This window comes from Heterocephalus glaber, unplaced genomic scaffold (assembly GCF_053883595.1).
Source record: "Heterocephalus glaber isolate CG9 unplaced genomic scaffold, H.glaber_assembly_v1.0 deba00000943, whole genome shotgun sequence".
NCBI classification, from domain to species: domain Eukaryota; kingdom Metazoa; phylum Chordata; class Mammalia; order Rodentia; family Bathyergidae; genus Heterocephalus; species Heterocephalus glaber.
This window is the reverse complement of record NW_028258175.1, coordinates 6,038,418-6,057,094: the sequence shown is the minus strand read 5'-3', so window position 1 is coordinate 6,057,094 and position 18,677 is coordinate 6,038,418. Positions and strand designations below refer to the sequence as shown.

The 18,677-nt window shown below is 40.7% G+C and overlaps 1 protein-coding gene across 6 annotated transcripts in view; it reads right to left on the bottom strand.

The window, feature by feature from the left end:
• The window catches only part of Palb2 (partner and localizer of BRCA2), a 28,315-nt gene extending 9,682 nt beyond the window's left edge, over positions 1–18,633 (bottom strand). For 3 of the 6 annotated variants that reach the window (XR_002386565.2, XR_002386566.2, XM_004855950.3), the window contains exons 1-7: positions 18,364–18,617; positions 16,208–16,267; positions 15,990–16,089; positions 13,146–14,627; positions 6,382–7,196; positions 5,809–5,880; positions 2,067–2,228 (exon numbers count right to left, since the gene is read on the bottom strand). Coding sequence is in view for 4 of the 6 variants with exons in the window: in XM_004855950.3 (XP_004856007.1) it covers positions 2,067–2,228; positions 5,809–5,880; positions 6,382–7,196; positions 13,146–14,627; positions 15,990–16,089; positions 16,208–16,267; positions 18,364–18,546 (2,874 nt within the window). In the remaining 2 variants the exon portion in view is untranslated. Of the gene's footprint in view, positions 1–2,066; positions 2,229–5,808; positions 5,881–6,381; positions 7,197–13,145; positions 14,628–15,989; positions 16,090–16,207; positions 16,268–18,363 lie in introns of all 6 variants that reach the window. The other 3 variants (XM_004855949.3, XM_013076452.3, XM_087208859.1) reach the window with 3 other exon arrangements.
• Between the last annotated feature and the right edge of the window lie 44 nt (positions 18,634–18,677).

Genomic DNA, 18,677 nt, shown 5'->3' with positions numbered 1-18,677 from the left:
TCTGAGCTCCAGCAATCCTGCTGCATTAGCTTTTTGTTTGCTTTTCCGGTACTAGAGATAGAACTCAGGACCTTGTGCTTGTCAGGCAGGTGCGGTGCCACTGAGCTACATCTCGGCCCCTCCTGCATTAGCTTTTAAGTAGCTGGGACTATAGTGCTTACCACAGCACCTGTACGTTAGCGTTCATCCAGTGCAATTTATATTTCTAACAACAAGGCAAAAGTTAGGTAAATTCTAGAAAGCAAATGAATTGAAATGAAAAAGAGATAGGAATGAATGAATATTACACAGCCATTTAAAATTATAAATTGGGCCAAGTGTAGTGGCACATGCCTATAATCTCATTGACTTGGGAGGCTGAGACAGGAGGATCATAAATTCAAGGCCAGCCTAGGTAACTTAGCAAGACCTTGCCTAAAACTAAAACATAATAGAGGGGTGGGGATGTAGCTCTATGTGTAGCACCCTTGAGTTTGCTCCTCTGTACCATTATATTAACTAAAGTAAAAAGTTTTTTAAAATAGAAATTTTATTCAAAAATTATATACTGGGCTAGAAACTTGCCTTACAAGTGTGAGGTATAAAGTTTATTTAAAATAACATGTTTATCCCAGTTACTCAGAAGGCTGAGGTAAGAGGATCACTTGAGCCCAGGAGTTTGGCGCCAGTCTGGGTAACATAGTGAGCCTCCTGTTTATTTTCTTTTTCTTTTAAGAGTAGCTGACTACTTTTATTAATCTTCAATAAATTCCTCCATGAAAGAGATAAAATAGTTTTGATAGTAGCAACTGAAAGCAGAGGGAAGAATGAATCCTTGGTTAGAAAACTCTAGAAAGTTTGTTCATACATATTTACGGTACATAATGATTACACTCAGTGTAAGGAGTTGGTACGTGGACCTGACTCCTCTTGATTCTTTTTCTTCTCTACTCTCGACTCCCCCTCCCTCCATCTGTTGGTCCCCTTCTGTGTGTGTGTGTGGGGGGGGAGTACTGGGGAACTGAACCCAGGGGCTACACTGCTAGCCTTTTATTTTCCATTTTTTAAGTTTTGAGACAGGGTCTCACTAAGTCACTAAATTGCTCAGGTTGGGCTGAAACTTGTGATCCTACCTCAGTCTCCCAGAGTGCTGGGGTTACAGGTGTGCACCACCACACCTTGTGAGACTCCTTTATCTTAAAAAAAATTTGCAAAACAAAACTCAATTATGTTTAGAGGCTAGGAGTGTAGCTCAGTGATAAAACTTATAGTTAGCATACACAAAGCCCTAGATTCAATCCTCAGCACCTAAATAATTGTATGTTCATTCACTAAACAAATATTTGTTGCTCCTCTGTGAAAAGCAGAGCTAGAAGTTGTTAGCATAGTGGAGAACAAGACTGAAGCATCAACATGTATGAATACGTAGAAAAAATACATGAAAAGCCAGATTAAAAAATCTTCTTTTTGGTACCGTGGATCGAACTTGGGTCCTTGCGCTTGCGCAGCAGGTGGTGAAACCACTGAGCTAAATCCCTGGCCCCAGATTTAAAAATCTTAAGCACACCAGGACTGCAACCATGTAAAATATGTATGACGGTGGACAAAGACTAGAAGGAAATACTTCTAGAAAAGAAGCAGAAATAATGTTTTGGTGAAGGGCAGGAAATATAGGTATTTGCAAGTTTAGAAATCAGGATATCCATCGAATTCTAAGCTCCTCCCATAGGTCTAGTGTAAATATCCATCTCTGGACAAACATGATAATGCACATAAAGCAGTGTGCTAATGGTAGAATCTGGACAGTGGGCATATGAGTGCTCACTGTGTGACTTTTCTGTATGTTTGAAAAATTTCATAGTAAGATGATGGAAAGTAAACCTAGCTCTCTGTTCTGCCATGCATGATCACAGATCCTTGTTAAGCTGCCCATCTATTTTTTTTTTTTTTTTTTTTTTTTTTTGGTACCGGGGATTGAACTTGGGTCCTTGTGCTTGCAAGACAGGCGGGCGAAACCACTGAGCTAAATCCCAGGCTGCCCATCTATCTTATCACTAAATGACTGTAGCTCCATGATTCTGACTTACCTCTGTGAAGTGCCAGGTATGAATTTTTTCCCACTGACAAGGGTCCATGGGTTTCCAAAGAGAAACTACATATTCACAAGCAGTTATGATACGTGGCTCTTTAAAACCAGCTTCTTCCCACCACATGACGCTCACATCCACGGAACAGGAACCAGAAGGATTCTGACCCAGAATGGCAACAACAGTTAGGTTAAACAGATACCTGAAGTCTGTGTTTTGAAAAGAGTAAGTATGAAAAATGATGAATTACAAGGGTTAGGTAAAATACTAGGTAAATGAAATTAAAGTTTTATGCAAGTCAAAAGAGCAAGCTTTGTGGGTCTTATGCAACTACCAAAAATTGCCTGTACACATTTACATAATGGATTTAAAAGTGTATTACTCTAGAATGGGATGAATGGGATATTAGGCCAGAATGGGATAGATCAGTCTAAGCACAAAAACAGAGCCCATAAAAACATATCCTGATGAACCACTCCTGGGTTGAAGACGGAATAACTGAAACCACATACAACAGACCAGTGAGGACAAACTGAGGTTAGAGATGAGTGCCCAAACTGCAACCCAAAACCCACTTATCACAAAGTGCCAATACTGCAATTAACCTTGAATACTGAGGTTTTAGTTTAGAAAAAACTCATACATTAACATCTTTTGTCTTAAAAGAAAAAATAACATCGTGCCATAGGTTTGCCACCACAGCAGTAGACTGTCTCTGATTGAGACAAGATCTGTGCAGCGAAACCTGTGTATTTCCAAGAAAAACTCAGAATCGTAAAGGTATTTACTGGAAAACAAGAAAGATTAAAATGAGATCAGCAAGTAGTTCAAGAAGTTCTTTAAGAAAAAAAAGGACAAAATAAATGAAAAACAGAAGGAATTAAAAATAAAAACACATGGGGCTGTGGATGTAGCTCAGCAGCACCGCATCTGTCTGGCAAGCATGAGGTCCTGAGTTCGATCCTTGGTACCAAAAACAAAAACACCCCCCCCCAAATAAAAACACATGAAGCAGCAAACAAAAATTCAATAATTGGCCTTGCAAGTGCAAAGTCCTGAGTTTGATTCCCGGTACTGGGAGCGGAGGAGTAAGGTGAGTCAATAATCAATACAATAAAAAATGAGGGAGCCCTCATCTTATTAAAAAGCTTTTAGAGGACCAGGGATTTAGCTCAGTGATTCCACCGTCTGCCTCACAAGCGCAAGGACCCGCGTTCAATCCCTGGTACCAAAAAAAAAGCTTTTGGACGGCAAGAAAAACCACCAACAGAGTGAAAAGACAATCTACAGAGTGGGAAAAAATTTTTACCAGCTAGTCAATTAAAGGACTTTTATCTAGAATATATAACTAAAAATAATCAGACCTCCCAAATTTAAAGACCCAATGCAAAAATGGGCATCTGCAATAAAAGACACTTCTCAGATGGAAGAATTAGAAATAGCAAACAAACATATGAAAAAGTGTTCAACATCACTGGTCATTCATGAAATGCAAATTAAAACAATGCTGAGATTCTATCTTACTCAAGAAAACAGCTATTATCAAGAAATCAGCCAATAACAAATACCGGAAGGACTTTGGGGAAAAGAAACCGTTTTCCACCGTTGGTGGGAGTGTAAACTAGTACAACCACTGGAAATCAGGTGGAGATTCCTCAAAAAACTAAAACTAGAGGTTCCATTTGAGCTATACCTCTTCTTGGTATCTCCTGAAAGAATTAAAAGCATCTTACAACAGTGATACATGTGCACCCATGTTTATAGTGGCACAGCTTGAAATAGCTAAATCTTAGAAACAGCCCAAGTGCCCATCAACTGATGAGTGGATAAAGATGTGGGTATTTTTTATACAATGGAGTAGTACTCAGCCATAAAGGATGAGCTTCAGACATTTATAGCTAAATGGATGGACCTTGAGGCCATGCGCTTAGGTGAGATAAATCTGATGCACATGTAAATACTGCATTGTTTCTCTGCTGTGAGAAACTACAAGTGGAAATGAGGACTGAGATGTATAATGGATGCTGGGAAATGGGAAGAAAGTGTTCAAATGGGAAGGGAAACAAGGGAGGAGGGAGGGAGAAAGGAAAAAGGAGACAAGAAAAAAAGTGAAAATAGAAGGAAAAATGGAAACAAAGCTTTTGTACACAGGGAGGAGAGGAGGCTTGAGGGGGGAAGGGATAAAATTTAAAACATTATTTAAAAAAACAACTAGAGAACCCTGTTTCAAAAACAAACACTAGGGCCCGGGATTTAGCTCAGTGGTTTCGCCACCTGCTGCGCAAGCGCAAGGACCAGAGTTCGATCTCCGGTACCAAAAAAAAAACAACAAAAAAAGGGCTGGGATGAAGCAGTATGAAGGCACTGGGTTCAATCCCTACTACAGAAAAAAAAGGGCGGGGGACGGGGAAAGAGGTTTATGTATAAATTTGCAAACATTAATGAAATGAAAAATTCCTTCAAGGGCCGGGGATTTAGCTCAGTGGTTCCACCACCTGCCCCGCAAGTGCAAGGTCCTGAGTTCGATCCCCGGCACCAAAAAAACCCAAAAAACAACAACAACAACAAAAAAATTCCTTCAGAATCTGAAGTATTTAAAATTGACTCAAGAATAGCTTTGAAACAGCACAGAGCATAGGTATTACTATTTATCTTTTATTTTAATTAATTAATTTATTGTTTGTTTTTGTGGGACTAGGGATGGAACCCAGGGGTGAGATATCACTGAGGAACATCCCCAGCCTTCTTTAATTTGAGACAGGGTCTAAGATCAGGCTGGCCTCAACTCACCTTTACAGGCATGTACCACTGCACTTGGCACTAAGTATCTTCTATAGAAAAAGAATCTGGAGCTCAGAGGCTAAAAAAATTTTCCCACGGTCACATAGCCAGTCATTGGCAGAAGCAGTTCATGTGACTTGAAGTTTTTTCCTCTATACCAATGGCTCTCAACAGGGAGAGATGTCACACCCCACCTGATCTCCAAGGCCACTTAGTAAGGTTCCGAGACATTCTTGGTTTATCACACTCCAAGGATGAACCATCCACAATATCACAATTTAGAACTGCTACCCATTTTAGTTTTTTTTTTTTTTGGTACCAGAGATCAAACTCAGGACCTTGTGCTCGCGAGGCAGGCGCGGTGCCACTGAGCTACATCCCCGGCCCGCCATTTTAAGTTATCATAAGTGATTCCCTTAGAAACATTAGATCATTTGGATAGTAGAGGCATGGACGACTCATCTCACTCTGTTAAAATGCCTGATTTAAATTTAGGTACTAACTTGAGCTACTTAGCTTCCATTGTTCTTGGCAACAGCTTGACATGTAAACCTCAGAAGGAGAGCTCAAAATATAATCACAGGTAGAGGTTATGAAAAAGAATTCAAATCTAGTTTTTTGGACTCTGCTTACTCTTTAATAGTACTAAAAAACAGGAAGCTCCAGGCATGGTAGTACACTCCTGTAATCCAACCACTCTGGGAGGCTGAGGCAAGAGGCTTACAAATTTGAGCCCAGCCTAGGCAACTCAGTGACTTAGCCAGACCCTGTCTCAGGAAAAAAAAAAAAAGAAAAAGAATAAATGGCTGGAAATGTAGCTCAGTGTGAAGGCCCTGGGCTCAAACCCCAGAAACCACACACACAACAGGAAGATATAGGATCCAACTCAACTTTCTTATCAATGTATAAATATTTTACATGTAAGATACAAGACACATAATTAACAAAATATTCTTCTGACCTTTAACTTTGAAACCAATTGTAGGCTACCCGAGTTTAAGCTATCACAAACAGGACGATCTGCTATTTCAGTCTGTGGAAACAAAAGTCAACATCATGAATCTACATTTTATGTATTGTGTCTGCCTGCATTACCTATCAAGATATCTACCTCATTAGTTATTTTCTCTGGTAACAGCAGCAAAGCTCCACATGCAATTGTTTACCTGATGAAAAAAATAGGACCCCCTCACATTTAAAAAAATATACATTTTAATTAACCTTAATTTCCCTACTATGAGGTTGTTTACAATGAAGGCATGTCAAAGAAACGTTAAAGTATTCCTAAACACCAAGAGGTCAACTTGAAGAAGTCATATTGTCCATATTCATTAAGGTAATTCATTTGTTCCGAGAAAATTTTATAAAAGTAGCCATTGCTGGGCATGGTGGTACATGGCTGTAATCCCAGCACTCAAGGAGGCTGAGGCAGGAGGATCACCTTGAGTTCAAAGCCAGCACACAGTGAGTTCGGGGCCCACCTGAACTACATAGTGAGACCCTACCTAAAAAAAAAAAAAAGAAGCCATTGTACCTGTTCAGTGGAATGTTTATGCAACTCCAGGCACGCATTTCCACAGAGCTGATTTTCTCTGAAAGCAAATGACTCAATGAGTAGTGGTGCTGCCTGGGGGCCAGCGTCATGGTGGCAGGCAGACTGTCCTCGCCTACCTGACACTCGCAAACTGGTATCCAGTTCTGATGAACTGTCACACTGTTTACTGTCACTGGCAAGAAGAACTGTGTCTTCCAAGTGAGAAAGTTGGGGTATAGAGCAAGTCTGTCCGCCCTCAGCAGATGCTTTTCCAGAGCAAGCCTGGGAGCCCAAGGCGGGAGTAGTGCCCACAATGGGGAGAGCCGGGGAGCACAGGTCTGCGGCAGGAGGGTCACTGTCGTTCGGGGCAGCAGTGTTGGAAGGAGTGAAAAGTAGCATGGACGAAGAAAGCTTCTTATTTGTAGGCTGGCTTTTTTTGTTTGGCACTTGAAGATGTGCTTTTTCTGGTAGAACTAGGTCCTCTCCCAAGTCTTCCGTTGCTGCATCTAGCCGGTTAGGAATTGGTTCCTGCAGAACAATATAATTTCCCTCTTTCAGATGTCTTTCTGCACATATTTTTGATTCCAGAGGCTCACTTGGCTTTTCAGAGCAGGACTTCAGTTTTTCCAGCTTAAGAGGCCCAAAATCCTCATCAGGTAACTCAAAGTCTGTCATACTGAGAGAAGACAACAGTTGCTTTAAATTCAGCATTTCCTTCTTATGAAATGAAGAAGTGAAAGCATCACCATCCAAAGCTAAAGAAGCACTGTCACTGGGATAAAGGGACTCTTCTTTTTGACAATGAACTTCCTTCCCTAAAATAGAAAAATAAGCAACAACAACAGCAACAAAACCCAAAGAGACAGTAAGAGGCAACCAAGAGTAAGTTTCTCTCTGGTTTTTTTTTTTTGGTACCAGGGATCAAACTCCGGTCCTTGCGCTTGTGAGGCAGGCGCCAGAACCACTGAGCTAAATCCCTGGCCCAAAGAGTAAGTTTCTTAACTCAAATATAATAGAAAATGTTCATTACTTCTCCCATCCATGACTTTCATTTATTCTTCGTGGTACTGGAAACTGAATTCAGGGCCTTCACATTGAGCTACTTCCCCGACCCATTTTTATTTTGAAACAGTATCTCACTGAGTCACTCAGTTGCTCAGGCTGGGCTCAAACTTCGATTTTCCTGCTTCAGCCTCCCAGAATGCTGAGATCACAGGTATGCACCACCTCATCTGGCTCCATCTATGACTTTAAACCCTGGGTAAAGGGCTTAAATGAACATTCAGTGGGTGGGTAACTAGCAGCTATTCTTTTGTAGGACCCAAAATAATGCGGTGCTGACAGTATTAACTGGGAGAAGGAAGACTGGGGCACAAGTCTCAGCTTGGCCACTGGCGTGAGGTATGACCTCAGGCAAGCTGGTTCATTTTCCCTCCTCTCTCTCTCCTCAAAAGGGAACTGGACTAAAAACCTCTAACCTCCTTCCCACCTGTAAAAATGGTTCCAGCTGGGCGTGGTGGCACACACCTGTAATCCTAGCACTTGGAAGGCTGAGGCGGGAGAATTGCCATTAGTTCAAGGCCAGCCTGGGCTACATGGCCAGACCCTGTCTCAAAAAACCAAAAGTAAAAGCAAAAGCAAATTCCAGCAGGCTACTGGAGGATAATATACAAAATGCTAGCTCTCCTCATAAAAGAAAACTTAGCTGGCGATTTAGCTCAGTGGTGCTGCCACCTGCCTCCCAAGCACAAGGTCATGAGTTCGATCCCTGGTATCAAAAAAAAAAAAAAGAGAAAACTTTGTTCCTCTTTCAAGCAAAAAGTAATTTATTGCTCTTACTGTGTCTGGAATCCAATCTTTTTAAAAATGTAACTGCATCAAACTAATGAGTGTATAAATAGACATGTGGTACATACAAATGATGGAATGTTATTCTGCCACAAAAAGGAATGAAGTACTGATATATGCTACATCATGGATATAACTTGAAAATATTATGTAAAGTGAGACACACAGTGTCACCTACTGTATAATTCTATTTATGCGAAATATCCAGAATTGGTAAATCCATAGAGAGAGCATGCAGATTGGCTGCAGCCTGGGCTGGAGGCTGGAGGGGGACAGAGAATATAGGAGGCAGCTGCTTGAACAGTATGAACTTTACTTGACAGTGTTAAACTAGAGAGAAGTAACACTGTAAATATATGAAAAACCACTGCCTTGTTCACTTAATCTAAAAGTTAATTTTATGTTTGGTGAATATCATGTTTTTAAACATAGCTGCAGTTTACTAAAATCACAGCAGACTATTGCAAAGTCTAGGAAAATGTTTCTAGATTTTTACTGGACTGCATATTTGATGCTTTCTTGGTATTCTTGTCTTAAAAGATGACAAAACGAGAGAAGGATCCAATCAAAAAAGAGAACTACAGGCCAATCTCCCTGATGAATGTAGACACAAAAGTCCTCAAGACTCTGGCAAATAGAATGCAGCAAATCATTATGAAGATTATACACCATGAACAAGTAGTATTCATCACAGGGATGCGGGGGTGGTTCAACACATGCAAATCAATAAATGTAATAACACTATATTAACAGAGCCAAGCACAAAAAACTATATGATCGTCTAGATACAGAAAAAGCATTTGACAAAGTCCAACACTCATTCATGATAAAAACCCTTGAGAGGGCTGGGGATTCAGCTCAGTGGTTCCATCACTTGCCTCGCAAGCGCAAGGTCCCGAGTTCGATCCCCAGTATCGAAAAAAAAAAAAATCCTTGAGAAAATTGGAATAGATGGTCTTTATCTCAACCTGATAAAAGCCATCTATGAAAAACCAACAGCCAACATCATACTAAATGGCCAAAAACTGAAAGCTTTCACTCTAAAATAAGAAACAAGACAAGGATGTCCACTATCGCGACTCTTTTCAATATTGTTCTGGAAACACTAGCCAGAGCAATAAGACAACAGAAAGAAATAAAAGGAATAAGGATGGGAAAGGAAGAAGTTAAATTATTATTTGTGGATGACATGATACCTGCATACAAGACCCCAAAAATGCCACCAAAAGACTTCTAGATTTAATAACCAAATTCGGTAGCATTCCTGTACACAAATAACTAACTCATTGAGAAAGAAATTAGGGAAACACCACCTTTCACAATAGCATCCAAAAAAATGAAATACTTAAGTGTTCAAATGGGAAGGGGAACAAGGAAAGAGGGAGGAAGAAAGGAAGGAAGGGACAAGAAAAAAAGTGAAAATAGAAGGAAAAAATGGAAACAAAGCTTTTGTACATAGGGAGGGGAGGGGGCTTTAGGGTGAATAGGATAAAATAAAAACTTATTAATAAAAAAGTGAAATACTTAGGAATCAATCTAATGAAGGAAGTAAAAGACCTTTATACTGAAAACTAAAATACTCTGAAAAAGATCAAAGAGGATATCGGAAAACGAAAAGATATCCCTTGGTTTTGGGTAGGAAAAACCAATATAGTAAAACTGGCCATACTCCCAAAACTGTTGTACAGATTTAATGCAATCTCAATAAAAATACCAAGAGCATACCTCACAGAAGTAGGGAAAATAATCCTAAAATTCATATGGAACCAGAAGAGACCAGAATAGCAAAAGCAGTTCTGGGCAACAAGGGCAAGGCAGGGGGCACTGCAATCCCTGATGTGAAGTTGTGATATAAAGCTACCATGATTAAAAACAGCATGATATTTTCAAAAAACCAGACCCAAGGATCAATGGAACAGACCAGAAGATGACGAAACAACTCCAAGCACATTCAGCTACCTTATCTTTGATAAAGAGGCCAAACACACCCACTGGAGGAAAGAGAGCCTCTTTGATAAATGGTGCTGGGAAAACTGGCTCTCCACTTGCCAAAGATTGAATCTAGACCTGTATCTCTCACCACGCACTAAGCTAAAATCAAATGGACCAAAGATCTAAATATTAAAACAGAAACACTAAGCCTGCTGGAAGATGGAATAGGTAGAAGTCTTGAAGACACAGGTGTAGGCAAAGACTTTATTGCACAGGAAATATCACAAAGAATCAACCACGGGGATCTCATCTTATTAAACTTCTGCACAGCAAGAGAAACCACCAGCAGAGCTGAGACAACCCACAGAGTGGGAAACATTTGCCATTTGTTCCTCTGACAAAGGACTACTATCTAGTATATAAAGAGCTCAAAAAAACAAAAAAATCAGACCTCTCAAATTTACCCAATCCAAAAATGGGTACCTAAAATGAACAGACACTTCTCAGATGAAATAGAAACAGCAAATAAACATATAAAAAAATGTTCAACATCACTGGTCATTCGAGAGATGCAAATTAAAACAATGCTGAGATTCCACCTCATCCCAGAAAGAATGGCTGCCATCAAGAAATCAACCAATAACAAATGCTGGCAGGGCTGTGGGGAAAGAGGAACCCTGCTCCACTGCTGGTGGGAGTGTAGACTGATGTAACCACTGTGGAAATCAGTATGGAGACACCTCAAAGAACTAGGACTGAAAGTCCCATTTGACCCCACTATTCCCCTGCTGGGTATCTTCCCCAAAGAATTAAAAGAATCACACCACAGTGATATATGCACACTCATGTTTACAGCGGCACAGTTTGTAATGGCTAAGTCTTGGAAACAGCCTAAATGCCCATCAACTGGAGACTGGATAAAGAAGATGTGGGTTGTTTTTTTTAAATAAAATGGAGTACTACTCAGCCATAAAGAAGGATACACTTGAGACATTTCTAGCTGAACAGATGCACACTGAGACCATACTCTTAAGTGAAATAAATTGGACACACATGTGTAAATACTCCATTGTTTCTCTGGTCTGAGAAACTGAAAGTGTAAATAAGGCCCAAAATGTATAACAGATATTGGAAATGGGAAGAAAATATTCAAATGGGAAGACCAACAAAGGAGGGTGTAGGAGGAAAGAAAGGACAGGTAAAAAAACGACAGAAGGAAAAAATGGAAACAAAGCTTTTGTAAATGCTGGGTGAGGAGAAGCTGGGTGAGGTGGCACACGCCTGTAATCCCAGCACTCAGGAGGCTGAGGCAGGAGGATCACCATAAGTTCAAGGCCAGATTGGACTACACAGTGAGTTCAAAACTGGTTTGAACTACATGGCAAGACCTTGCCTCAAAAAAAAAAAAAAAAAAAGTAAATGAGGGGAAGAGGGTTTGAATGGAGGGAAGGGGAATGGGGGCAGGGGAAGCAGCAAGATATATCATGTACAGGTACAAATTCCCTATGATGAATGTTATCATTATGGTGACTGTTTTTTTTTTTGAACGTTATCATTATGGATATCTAAAATGTACCAATAAAATTTTAAAAATGCAAAAAAGACAATTATGAAAAAAGTAATTATTGCTTTAAAAAATTAATTTATGGGCTGGGGATTTAGCTCAGCGGTTTCGCCACCTGCTGCGCAAGCACAAGGACCTGAGTTCGATCCCTGGTACCCCCCCCCAAAATTAATTTAATAAATTATATCTCATACACTAAAGACTATGTTCACTGGTATAGAGCAACCTGTTGCCTGTTTTTGGGCACAAACAGTTTTCTGGAGACAGTCACATTTACAAGTTGCCTATGGCTGGCTTTTGCACCACACTGGGTAGTTTAGACAGAGAAAAGAGTACAGTCTTTATTATCTGGTCTTTACAGGATGTTAGCTGATCTCTTGTTTAAAGTCACAATGAATGACCCAGTCTGGGCACTCAGTTTATCAGATGTCATTCACTTCTGAGAAAATGAATAAAAAGTTTAAATTGTAACATACCCTTCCTTACTTGCTTTCCTCCAAAACTGTGTCCTACAGACTGCAAAGGTTATACTACCACATTCAAAAAGTTGTTTGGGCTGTTTGTTACACGATCACTGCTGAGAGTTTTTCAGTGGACTCTCGCTCTAGACAAGTATCCTACCACTGAGCCACACCCAGTTCTGGATTCTCTAACAATTTTATTTCAAAACACTTCCTATTTAAGATACATAAATGTTCTACCTCCAATGAAGTATGTGCTATATCTGAATAGATATTAATTTTGGTAACCACCCAACATATTTTCCCTTGCAGTGATAACTTTTTCAACCATTTTAGTAAAGGAAAAAAAATTAAAAAAAAGAAAAAACCCACAGGAGGGGAAGAGGCTTGAGGGGGTTGGAATGGGATAAAATTTATTTTTAAAAAAATAACAAACCCCACATTAATGAACTCTGGTATCATTTTTAATTTCCCCATGCCTCTTACTTTCCTTGTCTGAAATGTGGAGATAAAAATAGACTATCTTAGGTAGGGTTGCTATGATGATCCAATGTTATCATCTGCATAGCACGTGTGTGTGTGTGTGTGTGTTATGCATGTTGCGGGCACTGGTCATTGAACCCAGGGCCTTCAGACTGAGCAAAACCCTCAGCCCATTGTTTATTTAGAGACAGGGTCTTACTAAGTTGCTCAGTTGCCTTAGCTGGGCTTAATTTGTGACCTTCCTGCCTTGTCCTCCCAAAGTGCCAGGATTTCAGGCTTGCACTACCAATCCTGGTTGTATACAGCATTTAGATTCTTTTTTTTTGGTACCAGGGATCAAACTTGGGACCTTGTGCTTTCAAGGCAGGCGGGCAGAACCACTGAGCTAAATCCCCAGCCCTATACAGCATTTAGAAAGCACCAGCACACAGTAAACAGCTATCACCACTATCATCATTACACACAATCTTACTTACCTTTAACCCTCTTATCATGAACAACTGCCTTCTTAGCCTGACGTCTGTACCATGTGACTTTATCCTCAGAACTGTTAACACTTGATATACTGGAAGCTGGCAAAAGCAGTTCACAGTGATCTAGGGCGGAGGTGCTGACGGATTTTCTTTTTCTTCTGTGTCTCCTACCACATGGCTGTGAAATAGTCTTCCTAGAACAGCCACTGTCCTCAGTGGCTCCAGCAGGAGAGATGACTTCAGCTAATGAGAGAAGTTCCAGAGGACTTTTCGAATTTGGGTGAACTGGGCATGTACTTGAAATCCTACCTTCACTCTGGTCAGTTTCTTCAATAGAAAGCTTTACATCTTTAGTTACTTCTTTAATTTTATTTTTAAACCCTTTTTTCCTGGCACCCAAATGACTCTGAATTACAGCTTCCAGGGCTACTTTCCTCTGGTAGTTTGACATGTGACGTGTTGTTCTAACATAGTATTCTGCAGGAAATAGAAGGCCTTCAAGCATTGTGCAAGAATGATTCTGATTTTCTGTAGAAACAGGAGAGACCACTTCTAGGCTAAGATTTTTAGGCTGACTTAGAACTTCATCTTCCTGGAGGTTTACACTTCTACTGTCGAGAATATTACTGAGAGATTTTAAAGATTTCTCTGCGTGATTTTTTTCATTTACATTTTGGCTTATATTTGCTGATGAGTTATTGTAAATGAGTTTATTTACAGAATATGCATCATCTGCCTGTAAATTAGGACTTTGAGGCAGCTGGCTACTTGTACTTACAGCTTCATTTATTACTTCGTTATCTGTGCAGACAGTCATTTTTATGCCTTGTGCTTCCAGGTTTATGGATGAAACAGAGTTAATGTTTTTAAATCCCTGAGATGTAAATTCATAGTGACCTTCAGGAGGGACATGTTCAAGGTGCTGACTATTACTGCAGTCTGTTATAGTATGCAAAGGAACTGCAGCCTCCTTGAAAAACTTATTTCCTCTTGAGGATATAGCAACACCTCTTTCTAACTTGGCAGTTGGTGGAATTAATTCACTCTCTCCATCATTTTCTGTAACTGGTGCTGGAAAATCTGGAATTTCAGATTCAGGACTTGAAAGGTGTGTTACTTCAGTTACTGATAACGTAGGATTTTTGTTATTGATTACTTCCTGTTTCTTTAACCTTTTGCCAGAGAGTATGAGGGAACTGATGTCAAAGAAACCTCTTTCCTGTGAATTAAGTGTTCTCTTTGGCTGCTTTTTTCTCCCAGGCAGCTCACTCTGTCTTTTCTCAGCAACAGGATCATTGACCTTATAGGGTAAGTGCTCTTGGGTGTCATCTGTTCTTTGTAAACATAACCCTTCTTCTAGGCCATCTTCAGAGTTAAAAGACTCAGCCTCATCATCAAGTGTCACAGATGTCTTTTCTCCAGTTTCCTCATCAAGATGGATACTGATCTGTAACTTTCCATGAGGAGATCCTTCATTTTTAGGTTCTGAGGAGAAAAAAATGTATGTAATTAAGTTTCCTTTTAAAATGGAACAAACAGGGGCCAGGGATGTAGCTCAGTGGCGCCACGCCTGCCTGGCAAGTGCAAGGTCCTGAGATCAATTTCCCCACCACTGCGGCAGGAGGATCACTGTGAGTTTGAGGCCAGCCTGGGTTACCCAGTGAGTTCAAGGCCAGCCTAAACTACATAGCTTGAGACCCTGTCTCAAAAACAAAACAAAACAAAAAAATATGTATTACAGGGCTAGAGGTGTAGCTCAGTGGTACAGCACTTGCCTAGTATGTTTGAGGCCCTGAATTCCAATCCCAATACTGCAAAAATAAGTAAGTAAATAAAAATATTATTTCTGAATATTTATTTTAAAAAGAATCAAAGACATTTCGTTCTGGCAGAACAAGGTTCATGTCTTAAAAATTCTAACAACTACAAAATTTTAAGTAAATGTAAATAAATAAAATTACGCCAAAAAGTGTTTCTTTTAAAAGATTATTTTTTTCTCAATCATCTTTTCTTTTAATTTTTAATCTCATCTAATTTCTTCTCGTGCTAGGGACAAAGCCTAATGCCTTGCAAATGCTAAGCATGTGCATTACCACTGATGTGTATGTACTCCTAAAACCTCACGTAATTTTTTTCTCAGGTTTCTTTCTTTTCTTCCTGCCTTCCTTTTTTTTTTGCCTTAAGTAGTTTAAGTGGTATTTATACATGTACACAGCACATCTTCCTTTCTTTTTGTCCTCTGCCCTCCTCTCCTTCCAACACTTCTTTCCATTGCTTTTTTTTGGTACCGGGGATCGAACTTGGGACCTTGCACTTTCGAAGCAGGCACTGGAGCCACTGAGCTAAATCCCCGGCCCTTTTCCATTGATTTTCAAAGAGTACTTTTCTCTGTGCATATGTGGGTAATTAAAAAAAAAATCATTCTGATATTTAAACTTTAAATATAGTTTCTAAAAGTTGAAGAAAAATGAGCAACTAAATAACCCAAATGAAAGTATAGTTTATTGCTTTAATTTTATGGCATATGAATTTTATGTTAAAAATATATTGCTTCTTTTTTTTTTTGGTATCAGGGATCAAACTCAGGACCTTGGGCTTTCGAGGCAAGCACCAGAACCACTGAGCTAAATCCCTGGCCCCTCTATTGCTTCTTGTTTTTTTGGTACCAGGGATCGAACTTGGGACCTTGCGTTTACAAGGCAGGCGGCAGAACCACTGAGCTAAATCGCCAGCCCTCTATTGCTTCTTTTTCTTTTTACATTTTTTTTTCCTCTATTGCTTCTTAATAAATAAATATACCTGAAAAATGAATGATAAAGCAAGTATAAGTGACTACACTCGATTTACCTGAGTGGTTTAGCTGTAGTGAGATTTCACGCTGGGGAGAGCAATCCTGTTCCACTGTTTTCGTAACAGAATTCTTAACCTTCTCGGCTCTTTGGGCACGCTAGAAAAAACACAAGAAGTTCAAGAAAGAAACTTCCTTTAGAGCTTTATTATTGTCAGAAATTGTTTTTAAAGCTGTCTGCACAATAACATAATCTGAGAGAATACAATCCACTTACCTGAAGGCGGGCCAGTGTCTTGCTGTATTCCCTTTTCAAAAATGCTAATTTTTTCTTCAACTAGAAGAAGAAAAACACCAATTTTGTTGAGTAGTGGAGAGGTGGAAACAGAGGGAAGCAGTACAGTGTCTATCAGATAGGAGCACACAGTCCGTGTTCAGCAGGGTTCCTCAGCCTCCAGGAGAGGAACTGGCACACACAGACCTATTCCAGTTCTCACAAAGCACCAAGCTTTTCACTCTCAGGACCTGTGAATAAACTATTCCTGTCACCTGGAACATTTTTTCCCTTTGTCAATTCCTATGGATTCCTCAACCCTGTTTAAGATTTTTTTTTTGGTATAGGGAATCGAACTCAGGACTCTGCGCTTGGGAGGCAGGCGGTGGCACCACTGAGCTAAATCCCCAGGCCAGTTTAAGATTTTTATTTCCCTGGAGACAGAATTCTAGGTTGTTCTCCAAATCCAGGTTAGACTCTCCATCCCTTCTCTGTGCTTCCCTTATCACAGGTTTTTACTATACCACAGTATGTCGTCTGTTACTTCCCTGTTCCCCTCATCGCTGTAAAAACCATGAAGATAACAGTTGTCACCTTCATTCAATATATGTCAGTTAATGGTATCTCTAGCACCTAGAACAGTACCTGATACCCACTATGTGTCAGCTACTGTATCATTTATTTCAGATGCCAGAGACACAGGGTGATGAAGGCAATTTACATACAGCTCAGGATACAGGTATTATACAAGAAAACAGACTTTACATGATAACAAACACTTAAATAAACAGGGTGAATGACTAGGGTCCTGAACAGACTGCCAGGTAGAGTGTTCAGGGAGGCATTTGTTAGAACTGTCTTTGGAACGAGCCTAGACCTAAAAAAGGAAGGAGTTAGCTTTAGGGAGATTGGGGGATGGGAACCATGAACTAAAAAGCTCCACAGCAGGATGGGCTAAGTGTATTTGAGGAACATTCCAAAGACCAGTGAAAGAGGAGTTTTCACTGCTGAATTCCTAGCCAGGCACACTGCAGGCATTCAACAAAGACTGGAACCAGGTTAAGTCAAATTACTATTTTCTCAAAGTTTAGGTTTCCTTTGTCTCTCTGGCTGCTGTGGATCAAAGAATAATCTCAGCAGCAAAAGCCACCCATTTTCGTTTTTCTTCTGCTTTCTAGGAACCTGTTAGGGGGACTCATCCTTCCAAGACCATGCAGTTTGTAAATGACACAATTCAAAACCTAACAGCTGACTAGCAGTAGTCTGTGTTCTGCGTCTCTAGGCTAGTCCGCTTCTCACCCGCCTTATCAATAATTACCGTGTTTATTGGAAATGATCTTTTCACGCTAGTAGCAGGTAAGCTAGAAGAAGAAGACTGACAAGTTAATTTTAATGAGAGTTCAGCAAGCACAATAAAAACTCCGGTTAACAGCACAAGAGCCTGGAAACAAACTAAAAGTCTATCAGATTAACTTCTAAAGAAACAGGGACACTTCCAAACTACATTATACAGAACTTTTTTTTTTTTTTTGGTACCGGGGATCGAACTCAGGTCCTTGAGCTTGTGAAGCAGGCGGCGGAACTACTGAGCTAAATCCCCGGCCCGTACAGAGCTTTTTTTAAGAAAAGGTAAATAACTATGTCCTAATGTGGCTGTTAAACAGAGAAAAACGAGAGTTGCAATACCATTCCGATCATACTGTTTATGAACGTTCCCCTCTTCAAAAAAATACATAGTATTTTTTTGGTTGTCAGGGATACTCTGCCTCCCGGCCCAACACAGAGACACAGAAAGATCCGAAAGTACCAGCCTGGAGAGATTCACTCGGCTGGGTGGAGTGTGAGGAAGTCAAGACTGAGCGTGTGGGAGGGGAGAAAGAAGAAACGAAGAAGGCTGTCGAAAGGCATTTAAGCTTTGTCTATAATGTTTTCCATTTTGTTTCTATGCATTGCTACTGTAATGAAAATTTGTTTTCTAAACGCCAGCACGTGAGTAGCGCGCCAATCTCTCATACTTTCACTTCCTGTGCCTACTCAGATTGAGCAGGGAGGTCTGAGGAGGCTGCTGCCTCGCACTGAGAGGAGAGAAAGCCGGGCCTCCAGGCCGGAGGCTGGAAGCGGGTGAGGGTCCCAATCAGCCCTTTCCGCACCCCAGGCACCTTTTCCTTCTCGGCGTAGCTGAGGGGCTTCCAGGGAGGCTCGTCCATCGGGATGGGGGAACGGAAAGAGCAGCCGTCGCCAGCCCAGGACCCGCGGACACGGAGACCCAGCTGGACTTGGGTCCAAGAAGCACCCGGGAAAGAATCAGGGACCCGGGATCTCCTCAGAACGCGACCAGACATCCCACACGGGCAAGGCGCGCCATTTCTCCAGGCCAATTAAAGCCACCGCTCGGCCTGCGCACGCGCCGCCGGGGACAGCCGACCGAGGGCGCAGGGCCGCCTAGAGGAGAGCCGAGAGGTCGATTAGAGCC